The sequence below is a fragment of the Mesoplodon bidens genome (assembly GCF_964165515.1).
Source record: "Mesoplodon bidens genome assembly, chromosome: 13".
Taxonomy (NCBI): Eukaryota; Metazoa; Chordata; class Mammalia; order Artiodactyla; family Ziphiidae; genus Mesoplodon; species Mesoplodon bidens.
In genome coordinates, this window is record NC_138169.1 from 50,269,859 (window position 1) to 50,285,363 (window position 15,505).

The 15,505-nt window shown below is 42.9% G+C and overlaps 1 protein-coding gene across 2 annotated transcripts in view; it reads left to right on the top strand.

Annotated features, from left to right (window-relative positions):
- Positions 1–15,505, top strand: part of MAPRE2 (microtubule associated protein RP/EB family member 2) — a 163,424-nt gene that overhangs the window by 46,018 nt on the left and 101,901 nt on the right. Inside the window, exon 1 of one of the 2 annotated variants that reach the window (XM_081251706.1) lies at positions 14,965–15,240. The exons of the other annotated variant lie outside the window; for it this stretch is intronic. Within the exon in view, the coding sequence (XP_081107832.1) occupies positions 15,122–15,240 (119 nt within the window). The 5' untranslated portion in view covers positions 14,965–15,121. Of the gene's footprint in view, positions 1–14,964; positions 15,241–15,505 lie in introns of those variants that run through there. 2 annotated transcript variants of the gene reach the window in all.

Below are 15,505 nucleotides of genomic sequence, written 5' to 3' on the forward strand. Positions count from 1 at the left end.
ACTATACTACCCAAAGCAATCTACAGATTCAATGCATTCCCTATCAAATTACCAGTGGTATTTTTTACAGAACTAGAACAAAAAATCTTAAAATTTGTATGGAGACACAAAAAGCCCCCGAATAGCCGAAGCAGTCTTGAGGGAAAAAAACAGAGCTGGAGGAATCAGACTCCCTGACTTCAGACTATACTACAAAGCTACTTTAATCAAGACAATATGGTACTGACACAAAAACAGAAATATAGATCAATGGAACAGGATAGAAAGCCCAGGGATAAACCCACGCACCTATGGTCAACTAATCTATGACAAAGGAGGCAAGGATATACAATGGAGAAAAGACAGTCTCTTCAACAAGTGATGCTGGTAAAACTGGACAGGTACATGTAAAAGAATGAAATTAAAACACTTCCTAACACCATACACAAAAATAAACTCAAAATAGATTCGAGACCTAAATCTAAGACCGGACACTATAAAACTCTTCAAGGAAAACATAGGAAGAACACTCTTTGACATAAATCACAGCAAGACCTTTTTTGACCCACCTCCTAGAGTAATGGAAATAAAAACAAAAGTAAACAAATGGGATGTAATGAAACTTCAAAGCTTTTGTACAGCAAAGGAAACCATAAACCAGATGAAAAGACAACCCTCAGAATGGGAGAAAATATTTGCAAGTGAATCAATGGACAAAGGATTAATATCAAAAATATATAAACAGGGCTTCCCTGGTGGCGCAGTGGTTGAGAGTCCGTCTGCCGATGCAGGGGACGCAGGTTCGTGCCCCGGTCTGGGAAGATCCCACATGCCGCGGAGCACCTGGGCCCGTGAGCCATGGCCGCTGAGCCTGCGCGTCCGGAGCCTGTGCTCCGCAACGGGAGAGGCCACAACAGTGAGAGGCCCACGTACCGCAAAAAAAACAAAACAAACAAACAAAAAAATATATATATATAAACAGTTCAAGCAGCTCAATATTAAAAAAACAAACAACCCAATCAAAAAATGGGCAGGAGACCTAAATACACATTTCTCCAAAGAAGACATACAGATGATCAAGAAGCACATGAAAAGCTGCTCAACATCACTAATTATTAGAGAAATGAAAATCAAAGCTACAATGAGGTATCACCTCACACCAGTTAGAATGGTCATCATCAGAAAATCTACAAACAACAAATGCTGGAGAGGGTGTGGAGAAAAGGGAACCCTCTTGCACTGCTGGTGGAATGTAAATTGATACAGTCACTATGGAGAACAGTATGGAGGTTCCTTAAAAAACTAATAGAATTACCATATGACCCAGCAATCCCACTACTGGGCATATACCCAGAGAAAACCATAATTCAAAAAGAGACATGCACCCCAATGTTCATTGCAGTACTATTTACAGTAGCCAGGTCATGGAAGCATTCTAAATGCTCATCGACAGATGAATGGATAAAGAAGATGTGGTACATATATACAATGGAATATTACTCAGCCAGGAAAAGAAACAAAATTGGGTCATTTGTAGAGATGTGGATGGATCTAGAAACTGTCATACAGAGTGAAGTAAGTCAGAAAGAGAAAAACAAATATCATATTTTAACACATATATGTCGAACCTAGAAAAACAGTACAGATGAACCGGTTCACAGGGCTGAAATAGAGACACAGATGTAAAGAACAAATGTATGGACAACAACAGGGGAAAGTGGCTAGGAGGTTGGTGGTGGTGGGATGAATTGGGAGATTGGGATTGACATATATAAACTAATATGTATAAAATAGATACCTAATAAGAACCTGCTGTATAAAAAATAAATAAAATAAAATTCAAAAAAACACATTATGGCCCCAGTGCACAAAGTGGGAACCTAGCTTTATATCTCAAAATATTACTTTGTAAATCTTAGTACCCCCATTACAGATAAAGAAACTGAGGCTGGGAGAAGTAATTGTCCAAGGTTACTCAACTTGTTAAGAACCAGCGTCTGGTTTTAAATCCGAGTCTGTGTGAATCTAAACCATGACCTCTTTCCACTTCTCTTCTGTGAAAAATATAGTACATGTACAATTTATACTACACTATATGTTCTAATTGAGATATAGTTGACATAACATACTAGTTTCAGGTGTACAGCACCGCAATTCAATATTTGTATACATTGTGACATGATCACCACAGTAAGTCTAGTTAACATCCATCATCACACAGTTCCAAATATTTTTCTTGTGATGAGAACTTTTAAGATGTACTGTCTTAGCAACTTTCAAATATACAATACAGTATTATTAACTATAGGCACCATGCTGTACATTACATCCTCAGCACTTACTTATTTTGTAACTGGAAGTTTGTACCTTTTGGCCCCCTTCACCCATTTAACCCACCCCTCACCATCCACCTCTGGCAACGACCAACCTGTTCTTTGTGTCTATGAGTTTGAATTTGTCATTTTGTTGAGGTTTTTTTTCCACGTATAATTGAGATTATATGGAATTTGTCTTTCTCTGTCTGACTTATTTCACTTAGCATAATGCCCACAAGGTCCATCCGTGTTGTTGCAAATGGCAAGGTTTCCTTCTTCACTATGGCTGAATAATATTTGTGTGTGTGCGTGCGCGTGCACGCACATGTGCTCATGTGAGCCAGTTTTCTTTATCCATTCATCTGTTGATGAGCACTCAGGTTGCTTCCATGTTTTGGCTACTGTAAATAATGCTGCTGTAAATATGGAGGTGCACATATCTTTTCGAGTTAGTGTTTTTGTTTCCTTCAGGTAAATACCCAGAGTGTAATTGCTAGATCATATGGTGATTCTATTTTTAATTTTTTGAGGAAACTCCATGCTGTTTTCCATAGTGGCTGCACCAGTCTTACTTTCCCACCAGCGGTGCATAAGCATTCCCTTTTCTCCAAAGTCTCACCAACGCTTATTTTTTTTTTTTATAATGGCCATTCTAACAGGTGTGAGGTGATATCTCATTGTGATTTTGATTTGCATTTCCCTGATGATTAGTGATATTGAGCATCTTTTCATGTACCTGTTGGTCATCTGGATGTCTTCTTTGGAAAAATGTCTATTCACATCCTCTGCACATTTTTTAAAAACCACGTTGCTGTTTTTTTTCCTATTGAGTTGTATGAGTTCCCTATATATTTTGGTTATTAACCCCTATCAGATGTATGATTTGCAAGTATTTTCTCCCATTCGGTAGGTTGTCTTTTCATTTTGTGGATGGTTTCCTCTCCTGTGCAGAGGTTTTTGAGTTTGATGCAGGCCCACTTATTTGTGCTTTTGTTACCTTTGTTTTTAGAGTCAAATTCAAAAAATCACCACCAAGACTGATGTCAAGGAGTTTACTAACTATGTTTTCTTCTGAGAGTTTTATAGTTTCAGGTCTTATGTTCGAGTCTTTAATCCATTTTTTAAATTAATTAATTAATTGTGTGTGTGTGTGTGTGTGTGTGTGTGCACGCCTGCATTGGGTCTTCGTTTCTGCGTGCGGGCTTTCTCTAGTTGCGGCGAGTGGTGGCTACTCTTTGTTGAGGTGCACAGTCTTGTCATTGTGGTGGCTTCTCTTGCTGCAGAGCATGGGCTCTAGGTACGCGGGCTTCAGTAGTTTTGGCTCGCGGTCTCTAGAGCACAGGCTCAGTTGTAGCGCACAGGCTTATTTGCTCCGTGGCATGTGTTATCTTCCCGAACGAGGGCTCAAACCCATATCCCCTACATTGGCAGGCGGATTCTTAACCACTGCGCCACCAGGGAAGTCCCTTCAAACCATTTTAAGTTAATTTTTGTTTATAGCATAAGATAGTGGTCCAGTTTCATTCTCTTGCATGAGGCTGTCCAGTTTTCCCAACACCATTTATTGAAGAGAGTGTCTTTCCCTATTGTGTATTCTTGGCTCCCTTGCATAAATTAATTGACCATGTATTTATGGATTTATTTCTGGACTATATATTCTGTTCCAGTGATCTTTGAATCTGTTTTTATGCCAATACCATACTGTCTTGATTACTATAGCTTTGTAATATTGTTTGAAATTGGGGCACATACCTCCAGCTTTGTTCCTCTTTCTCAAGCTGCTTTGGTTATTTGGGGTCTTTTGTGGTTTCATACAAATTTTAGGATTGTTTATTTATTTCTGGGAAAAATGCCATTGGCAGTTTGATAGGGATTACATTGCATCTGCAGATTGCTTTGGATAATGTGGACATTTTAACAATATTCTTCCAATCCACGAGCATGGAATATCTTTACATTTATTTGCGTATTCTTTAATTCATTCAATTTCTTTCATCATACTTTCCAATATACATGTCTTTCACCTCCTTGGTTAGATTTATTCCTTTATTTTATTATTTTTAATGCAATTGTAGTGGGATTGTTTTCTTAACAGTTCATTATTAGTGTATAAAAATGCAACAGGTTTTTGTATATTGGTTTTGTATCCTGCAACTTTACTGGATTTATTAGTCCTAACAGTTCTTTGGTGGAGTCTTTGGGGTTTTCTATGTACTATATCATACTATCTGCAAATAGTGACAGTTTTACTTCTTCCTTTCTGATTTGGATGCCTGTTATTTATTTTTATTGCCTAACAGTATGCTATATTAATTCTAAAGTGCTATCTTCAGTAAGGAAGATACCGTCTCCCACATTCCACCTCAAAAACACACCTACTGCAGCTCTAATTTTTTTTAATCCTAGAGAAATATTCAGTGGCCTGGCTTGGGTCACAGACCTAACCTTGAACCAATCTTTAGGTCCGGGAGGATGGAATATTATAATTGGCAAGCTTTACTAGAATCACAAGGTTTGAAGGAATAGTTCCCAGAAGAAAGAGGGGAAGACAAAAATAATAGAAATGCACTAGACATGCTTTTTGCACTACATGCCATTATTTCTCATTCATATTGATTCCATTGCTGCCTCTTTGAAGGCTGATGACATCCTCATTGAAGAGACTGGAGATGGGCCTTTGGGGGAGGGTGTGAAAGGCAGGCTGTGTGAGGAGTTAATCCCAGGAATTGACCTCGCTCTCTCAGCTGACTGTTAATTTATCGTGGTTCCCTATATGTTAAGATTCCTTTGGATTTCCTAGGGGTCTGATTCCTTCACACAGAAATTAAGTGGAAGCTACTTGAAGGTAACCCTTCATGCTTTTATGTGCTATACTCTAGTTGAACCCCTCATGCTCATGCCCTATAGTGAGTGTGAATTGATGAAAGTACTTGGCATTATAAGCTCTTGAGTAAACAAAACGTAAGTGCTAATTAAAACATTTCTTTTGGAGACTTAGATCTTAATTCATGATTTCCAGTTGCATTCTCTCCCTCTCTTTTTTAATGAAGTAAGCTTTTTTAATTTTCTTTTTAAAAATTTTATTTGGATGAGGTCAGAAATTGGGGAATTTCTCTTGCATTACTCACACTGCTTCCCAGCTGCTGGCCTCATGTTCACTTGACACACTGTTGAGGAGCCACCCGTGAGCCGTAGTTCTGCCCCCCACACACCAGCCTTGTCAGAGAAGCCCCAGGCTCAGGAAGACCCTCCCTCCCAGTCTCCCTGCCATTGGTGGCCTAGGTCCTGAGTAGCTCTGAAACTTTAGAGGCCACTGGTACCTATTAGAACTCCTGTCTTCCCATCCCTCCACCTTGGCTTTGAATTTATATTAAGGAGTCTCTTTACTCAGTTGGTATTTTTTAATATCAAAATCAGAAATAAAGTCCAGTGGGCTAGTTAACTTTTGAGAGCCCTAAGGAAATTGTCTCTTGAAAGCTTGTGAGCCTTCTGGAAGATAATTTACTTGTTAATGGTACGCAGAGTCTCTTCCTTTCCTTTGCCCCTCAACTGAGCCCAAGGTGCCTTTTATCCTTTCTCAGTTGTCCTACCCAGCCCCTTCATCAAGACCTGTTTTGTTTAAACGTGGAAATAAAATAGGGGAAGGAAGTAAAGGAATTTCATGAACTTGGGCATGGACACATTTTAGTAAGAACATTAGACTAGGCATGTCTAGCGTTGGAGGGTTGAATTGTCACAGTCTTAGCATAGTGAAAATGAAAGCAGATTTCAGCTTTGAAAACAAATACCAAAAAATGCCTGTGGTCTCCTCTCCCCTCCAGAAGATATCAAAGAAATGTATATTGATGGTTGAGGCTTACTCAGAAAAAGAAAATAGTTAATCGCTATAAATAAGGGTAAGAAAATTACTTTTCCCTACTAATCACACATACCGCTAACCCCCAGTCCTGGTATCTCTTCCTCCCTCCCTCTCCCTTTTCCTTAACCATAATTTTTTTTTTAGTATCTTTTATTTTATTACTTATTTATTTTGACTATGTTAGGTTTTCATTGCTGTAGGCGGGCTTTCTCTAGTTGCGGCGAGCGGGGGCTGCTCTTCCTTGCGGTGCGCGGGTTTCTCTTTGCGGTGGCTTCTCGTTGCAGAGCACGGGTGCTAGGTGCGTGGGCTCAGTAGTTGTGTCTCGTGGGCTCTAGAGCGCAGGCTCAGTAGTTGTGACGCACGGGCTTAGTTGTTCCGCGGCATGTGGGATCTTCCTGGACCAGGGCTCGAACCTGTGTCCCCCGCGTTGGCAGGCGGATTCTTAACCACTGCGCCACCAGGGAAGTCCTCCTTAACCATACTTTACAACTCCTATCCTTCCAGTCTCCATCCCTTACTGCCATGAATACTGCTCTCCTATCCTGTCTCTCGACCCCACCCACCTTATTCTCTCTTTCTCCACCCTTTTCCTGGCGTTACTGCCTTGCTCCCTAGACTGAATTGCCTTCAGGGCAGCAATCGACCTTCTCGTGCTTCTGTGTCCTGCTGTCTCATCCCTGCTGCTCCCCAGCCCTAGATTCTGCATTCTTGCACCCAGGTTTTCTCAGACCCTAGTGGAAGGCAGCCTGAGCTAGTGAACAAGGATGCCAGCTTTGACTCCTGGCGGGTGTGTTCACGCCCAGGTTTGCCACTTCCTGGCTGATGAGCTGGCTAAGTTATTTAACTAGCTGCCTCCTCTGACAAACAGGATTTAAAATCCCCCTTTCCTCATACGTTTCTGTGAGAATTAAAAATACCTCCCCAATCGAAACAGAGCGCTTGGTCCCTAAAAAGCACCCAGTAAATATTAGGTGTTGCTATTATCGTGGTCTTTGCTGCTGGAGAGGATTCCGCATCTGGACCAATAGATACTGTGAAGCCTGCTGCAGAGTGATGGCTCCTAACTTTGATTTTAAGCCAAAGTCCTCACAATGGCCGTTCAAAGCCCTGTACGTTCTGGTCACTGCGATCTTTTCTACCCTCACCTCCTACAACCACCCTCCTACCCCACAACACACACATCACACACTCAAGTATAAGATTCACGAGGGCAGACAATTTTGCCTGTTTTGTTCATTTCTGTCTCTCCAGCACCCTTTATTCCTAGCATGTAGTAGGTGTTCAGTAAATGCGTGTTGAGTGAATGACTGAGCCCCAGTACAAATATCATGGCCTTGGTGAAACTTTTCCTGTCTCTCCAGTCATGGTTGCTTTCTTTTCTATTCTCCTGTGCTACTTAATACATTCTTCAATTATAACATTTATCACATTGTATTTTTATGGAAAACATATTTAAAGCTCTTCAGTTAACAAGATGGTATAATTCAGAAGCACATTTTTACTTAATAGAGTGAAACCTTGGGGCTTCCCTGGTGGCGCAGTGGTTGAGAGTCCGCCTGCCGATGCAGGGGACGCAGGTTCGTGCCCCGGTCCGGGAAGATCCCACGTGCCGTGGAGCGGCTGGGCCCGTGAGCCATGGCCGCTGAGCCTGCGCATCTGGAGCCTGTGCTCCACAGTGGGAAAGGCCACAACAGTGAGAGGCCCGCATACCGCAAAAAAAAAAAAAAAAAAAAGAGAGTGAAACCTTAAATTGCACAGATTTGATTGATTGGTTACAGAAATCATAATGTTCTGCAAGTTTGTGAATTGTGTTCCCATCATGTTCTGTGAGTTATTCCACAAAATTAAGTCCAACCTTGAGAAAATACAAGAAAAAGCAAATTAGAAAGCAAATTCCAACACACAGAGAAATCTTCCCTTAAGCAATGGCACGTTCTATATTTTGACATTACAGAAACCTCGCTTTTTTACTAGCAAATAGGAAGGAGGCTTACAAAACTCTGCCTTGTGGACATATCGGCATAGCTATAATTGTGGCTGATAAATAATCTGCAAAGACAAGTAATCTCAAAAGTCAATCCTGGAAGAGTCCACCTGCTCAGGTTGGTTTTGAAAGAGGGCATTCTTCATCTGAGGGAAAACATTTACCAATTTTTCTTAAATAAAACGCTATTACTAAAAGCCCGGAGGCATATACATATTATAAAATTCTCATCAGATCTAAAGAAAGAACTAATAAAATCTTCTATGCCTCAGGGTGAAAGTAGCGAACAAGGACCACTCTCAAGTACATCTCTATGCCACCGATGTGATTTCAGAGCCAACACCATTGGCTGGCCAATCATGCATTTATTCACTGCTATCATTTTGGGTGTGGAGCATATTTTAAGCCACTGATTGATAACCTGTCCCTGCCATTCCCTACTGGAATATACCAAGACATACGCATGGGAAAATTGCTTGTCCCAGGGCAGCAGTGGTGACTGCTAAGTGGAATCTTCTGTCTGCATTCAGAGGCGATAACAATCTAAGGAAGCTCCCCTCCCTCCATCTAAGGTGGTGTGACAGCTGTGAATGCCTTTGACAGCAGTGATTATCAGCTTCAGTGAACACATTTTAACTTGGAAAAGGCACTCGTGATGAGTAGGTACTGCTGGGATGGAATCGGGATTAGCATCCATTCCTGGCTGATGATTTCACATCTTCTCTGCTCTTGTATTTTGGATTTCTCATATCCGAGGCAATGCAAAATCCCTGTCTTAGACAAATCTCACATGTTGGAGAAATAGACAGTGATTTCTGCCAGGATGCAATTATCGGTGCTCTCTGGCCTAAACCTCAAGAGAAATGGGACTGTGCTATAACCTAGGAACTTGGAAAATTAAAACCTGGGTTGGTGCCCAGTTCCATCTTCCTTGATTGTGCCTGTGGACTGGGACGGCGGCTGGTTTCCTTTTTCGCTCGTTGCTCTGGCTCTGTGTCTGCTGGATCTGCCTTAATAATCCTGCTCTCCAAACACACATTTTAAATATTCGTTTGACTTTTGGGGGGAAGGGTGGGTCTTGACCCCATAGAAGGGGACACATCTGGTGCCTAACAAGTGCTCGTTAATGAACATATTGGCTCCTCCAATACTGCCGAGAGCTTTCTAGTGCAAATACTTGTTGATGCTAGTTAGTTGCTGACAATATGTACATGACCCATAATTTAATGTCACCTCATTCCTTCAGTATCTTTGTTAGGTCAGAATACTAGTGATCTTGCTAAGAATTACAGTTTCCCTACTTGTTGAAGATTTCTTTATTTTCTTCAGTAATCACTGATGGGTCTGATCTGAAATTCAATCTCTTAAAAATACCTTTGAGAGCACCTTATCAAATCCAGTCAACACTTCTGTGCCCTTATCTGTTTTTTGTTTGTTTTTTTGGGCTTGCCCCAACCGGGGATTGAACCCGTGCCCCCTGCAGTGGAAGCATGGAGCCCTAACCACGGGACTGCCAGGGAAGTCCTATTCTCTGCCCTTATCTGATTCAAACGGTCCATGACATTTGGCCCTAGAGACACCTCCCTCCTCTCTGATACCCACTTCTCCCCTGGGCCCACTGAAACCACTCCCTCTTGTGATTGGCCCCATCAGGCCAAATCCTTTGCCGTCTCTTTGCAGGCTTCTTTTTTATCACTCAGCTTTTAGAGAGTTCCATGCCAGGGCTCCTCTTTCTCCCTGAGTGAGGGCATCCACACCCTCAGCTTCAATGATCACGCATGAGACAATTTCCTCCAAATCATATGTATCTCCAAGTCAAACATATACGTTCAAAGACCCACATGTTCCCTTATTCAACAAATACTTAACAAACACCCACTGTGTGTGAAGCCTGTTGACCAATCATTGTCACCACTAGGATGTCCTATAGGTACTTCTCTATGTCCAAAACATGCTATGAGAATCTCTCTTCCAGAAGGACAATTCAATCTGTATTTCCCATCTTGATGAATGATACTGTTATCCCCTTGGTCACCCAAGCCGCAAACTTAGGATTCATTTGAAATATCTTTCTCCTTCACTGCCCACCCTTAATCCCCATCAACATCATGCCCTCATCCATTTAGTCCAACAAATCATAGCAGTTATTCCTTCTGAATATCTCAGATCTGTGCTTGCTCCTACAACCCCTTGGCTCCTGTCTAAGTTTAGGCCTTCATCACTGTTTGATGCATTTTGATCTCCAACATGGGACTTCCCGGGTGGTGCAGTGGTTAAGAATCCACCTGCCAGCGTGGGGGACGCGGATTCGAGCCCTGGTCTGGGAAGATCCCACATGCCGTGGAGGAACTAGGCCTGTGCACCACAACTACTGAGCCTGCTCTCTAGACCCCGAGAGCCACAACTACTGAGTCCGCATGACACAGCTACTGAAGCCCGCGCGCCTAGAGCCTGTACTCCACAACAAGAGAAGCCACCACAATGAGAAGTCCACACACCGCAACGAAGAGTGACCCCCGCTCGCTGCAGCTGGAGAGGGCCCGTGCGCAGCAACGAAGACCCAACGAAGCCAAAAATAAACAAACAACAAATAAATAAATACTCCAACACGTCTTCTATGCTACTGCAGCATCAGATTTTCTTGTTATGCAAATTTCACCATGAATTTCCCTCCCTAAAGCACTTCATGGTTCCAAAACACCTTCAGAGTGAAGGTCAAGCTTCAAAGCTTGGCCACAGCCCCTCCTGCACCTGGTCCTGGCCCTGTCCCCTGCCATCGTGCACTCTGTTCTCAATCCATACTAAACAACTTGCTGTCTCCCGGGGATATCACACCCTTTCGTACCTCTGTACCTAAGTATATCTGCTTGAGAAGCCCTTTGTCTCCCCTCTACACTACCGTTCCTCTTTTAAATGACAGTAGAGCCTAGTGGAGAAGCATGTCAACTTTGGGGCCAAGACATCTTGGACAAGTTGCTTTTGCTCTTTGAGCCTCAACTTCATCATTAAGGTCATTGTGAGAATCAAATCAGATATTTGTTGAATCAGTGAATTATGTATTCATGTAGTGCCTACTACCTGCCAGCCCTTATGCTGAGAACCGAAGATATAGCAGTGGGCAAAGCAGTGGAAGCCCCTCCCTAAGGGATCTTGTATTCTGCTTAGCACAGAGAAAGTGAACAAAAAAGGTTATAATTATTACTCACCAAGGCTTGAGTAATAGCTCCTTGGGGAAACTTTTCAGACCTACTTCCCAGTTTCCATTCTGAATTAGGTGCTCATCTTCTATGGCTCTATATCACACTGTATGGTACCATTATCACAGCATCATGTTGTGTCATAATTGCCAATATTTTCATCTTGCTCATCTACAGCCCTGAGTTCCTTGAGGACAGAGCCTGGGACTTTTCTTCTTATTTTACCAGCTTGTAGTACACAAGAAATCCAGCTATATGTGTCAAGTGAATGAGTGAATGAACATTTCAGAGTATGCTTAACTTACTGTTTAAAAATAACATCTACCACTAAAGACCATTTGCTATAGGCCAGAGACTATGTCAATTGCTTCAACTATATTATGTAATTTAATCTTCACGGCAACACTATGAAACCAGTATTATTACACCTACTTCATAGATGAGGAAACTAGATGCAGAGTAAATTGCTAGGGTCACATAGCCCGCAGGTGGTGAAACCAAGCCGGGGATCCAAGTCTGCCTGATGCCAGAGCCCCAGCTTCAATCCATGATGCTTCCTAAGAGGAGCTATTTCTCTATGGGGCAGTTGGAAATCTAGGATGGTGATCTGGATATACTTTATTTTAGATACATCTGTGTACATAAGACAAACCTTAACCTACAGTCAGATGTACACGAGACATTTTAGCTTATTTGTGTGTATGTGATCTGTGCGACTCTCTTGGCCCTGCTGAGGGGGACGGGAAATGAAAGGTTTTAAAAAGTTCACAGTATTACAGCCTCTTCCAGTTTAGACTGTCTTTGGAGCACTCCATCTCTTGGGTGAATATTCAGTCTTTTAGATGTCCTCCTCTCTCCCTGGGTTCTCTGCCTAACTGTACCAAGCCACTGATTTTAGCCTCTAGTGTGATGAGGCTGCACCTTGATTGGGGAGGAAGGTGTTGGGGAGACACTCTTTGAAAGCCATCTCTTCCCAGAGCCTCAAATGGGACTTCTGCCTCATTAGGCAAAAGAAATTCCCTTAGGCTGAGAACAAAGCCAAAACCTCTCTAACGTCTTCCTTCAGGGACCCGGAGGTGGGAGATCCTGCTTTTTCCCACTTCCACCTGCTTCTTTCCAACCTTGGGGTTAGAAAGGGTACTCTCCCCGCCCTCTTCCTGCCTGTTTGGTGTTTCCCTCTGTCCTAGCATCCTCCTTCCCAAAGTGGAATGTGCCTTCCCCTTCTCCCCAGGGCTAAACTGGAGAATGGCTGCCAGGTAACCTGATTTATAGGGAGAGGAATGAAAACACATCTGTTTAATATTTTCAAATTATTACCCGTTACCCCTGCATCTCGGAGGGTAATCACAAGTCTCTGGGGGCTCTCTGGGTCCCTTTAGAGTGGTGTGGTTCAGAGCAGTCCTAGAGGAAGATTTACAAGGCTCTTAGGTACCTCCTCCACCTGCCCCACTACCCCTCCCCTTTCAGCCCATTCACCCAAATTCCTGGTCATAGTCCTCTTTTTCATGAACAGCCCAGAAACAGTGGGAGTATTCTCTCCACAAAATTAGTTGATATAACCAATGATCTATAATACATTCAAATTCTGACAAACATGGTCCCTCGGATAACACCAGTTATGTAACGTATTACTTAAATATGGAATCATGGAAAAGAAAGCTATCCAAAAGAGCCCCAAATGAGAGAGTGTATGCGGAAAACATTAAATATTTGATTTGTAGACTGTGCCTTTTAACTTCAGACTGTTCCCAAAGAAAGGGGAAGCTTTTGTGAAGGGGAACAAATTAGTAAGGAAATTAACAGCCATGGGTCAAGTAACAGAAATAGTAAGAGGAAGTGTTGATCTTTGTAGCAGTAACTACACTCTCATGCCCCTTTAGATCATTGTGCAATGTGAGGCTTGCTGTGTATCTCTTGTACTTCGATATTTATCTGTTATACCTTGTGAATTCTTAGGTCAGAATTGGATCCTTATTGTATGAAAAAAATTCTCATGTAAGCTGAGATATGGATGAAGGAATCAACTTGTGCACTGTGAATTCACTGGAGAAAGTAGAAAATAAAATTATTAAAATATAGTTCAAAAGGAGAATACAGAATAGGAAAAAATGCCCCCTTATTTAAGATTATCATTACCATCTGGGTTGTAAGCCATTTGACTCTAATTCTAGGAGCTTGATGCCAGAAATAACTTATTACCAGGGAAATATGCTGGAGAATTGTCAGGAATGACAAATTTTTTTACTTGTTTTAACATCTGTATCACAAAATGATAAAGCTGGTAAGCCATACAATGATGTGAGGGCATGAGCCTAGTACTTTCTGCTACATATATTTATTCTGTCTTTTACATTCCAATTCTCCTTCCTTTCCCACCCCACAAAGGGTCAGAGAGCACTTTTGATAAGCAGAGAATCCTTCAAACTCCCTTCTTCTTCCTGAAGGAAAGCACTGGACACATCTGGAATCTGTTCAGAATTTATAATCTAATCCATACACTTTGCACAGTACTGGCGATTCTATTCACGGCTCTCTTTTCACAGTGGTCATGTTGAGAAGTACATAAAGTACTTGATTCTTACCTTGATCTATAACATTTATGAGTTCACATTAAACATAGACCACCACTGTCCAATCACATTGATAAAAGCATGTCATTTTGAAGTTCCAGTTCACTACTTCCTGGCTGTGTGACCTTGAGCATGTTGCTTAATCTCACTAGTTTACTCATCTTTAAAATAGGGATGGTAATAATAATAGTACCTGGCTCCTAGCCAATGTATTTGAAAGCTCCATTGCAATGATACAGAACAGCTTGAATGTTGAGAGCCTCCAAATACTAAATTGGATGCTCACGTGTTTAATTCAAAGAAAATAAAATACATGACAAGGATTTAATTATGTATATCGGGAGGCAGTATAAGAATTTGAATTGGGAGGTCGTGTGTAATCATGATGTTCTAAAATGGTGGTTATCTTTTTTTTTTTTTTAACTCTGGGGATTCTTTTGTGCAGAAAATCTCTTAATTTGCAATCTTTGATCTTCTCATTATTAACGTAAAGGTATATTGATTAGAAGGAAATGCAGCTTCCTCTTAGCTTTTCAGGTTTGGGGCTACTTTTGGGGAGGCGGTTACTGCTGTTTGGAGAATGGGGGAGGAACCTGGAAGTTTTAACCCCCTTAGTCTGATATACTTTCTAGAAGGAGGCTACCAGGTCGTCTTATATTTTTCTGAAACCAGACGGAGTTTAATTTTCATGACACAAGAACTTGGTATTGAAGGAGTTAAAGGGTCTCCCACACCCCTCTGCCTGAATCGTTCTTTTGTGTACACAGCTGCAGTGGGAGCTCGGGTTGGAAAGGAAATGGTTAGAGGAAGAGCTGGTTTTCAGACCCAGGCGAGTCTGCGAGGGGGGCCGGGGGTGGCCTGGGGTTTTACATGCCAGATGTAGGCCTGCCCGGGTGCCTGCTTGGAGCCGCTGGCGTGGTCACGCCGGGGCCCAGCACTAATCAAGACGAGGTGATGAGTTAGCGGGTTGCTATGGGGATGGGCCGGGCCACGTGACCAGGGTGCTGCTGCCGGCGCTTTGACGTCAGCAGCCGGGAGGGCGGGCCTCGAGAGGGCGGGGCGGGATCCGAGGAGGAGAAGGGAGCTGCGAGCAGCGAGCAGCGAGCAGGCGGCAGGCGCGGTCTGCGCGAGGAGCAGGCGAGCGGGAAGGCGAGACGCAGCCACCTTCCTCACCAGCCAGCCCACAGCGGTTTGTTCCCATCCTCGGGAGTGCGCCAATGCCCGGGCCGACCCAAACCCTGTCCCCAAATGGCGAGAACAACAACGACATCATCCAGGATAACGGGACCATCATTCCTTTCCGGAAGCACACAGTGCGCGGGGAGCGTTCCTACAGGTAATGGGGCTGGCACGGGAGCGGCGCCGGGCGGGGGACCGCGGCGGGCGGGAGCGCGGAAGTCCGCCCGTTATATAATGGAGCAGACGCTGCCCCCGGACCCGGCTGCAGACGGGCGTTTGTAAAGGCGGTTGTGATTATTTGCTATCTGTTTCCATGTGTCATGTTGGGTGTGCACGGAGGCTTCCCGATTGCAGATGGAAAGCATTTTGTGAATAGGTTTGCTGCCTGCAAGGGGTCTCCCTCCATCTCTTTCCTTCCACAT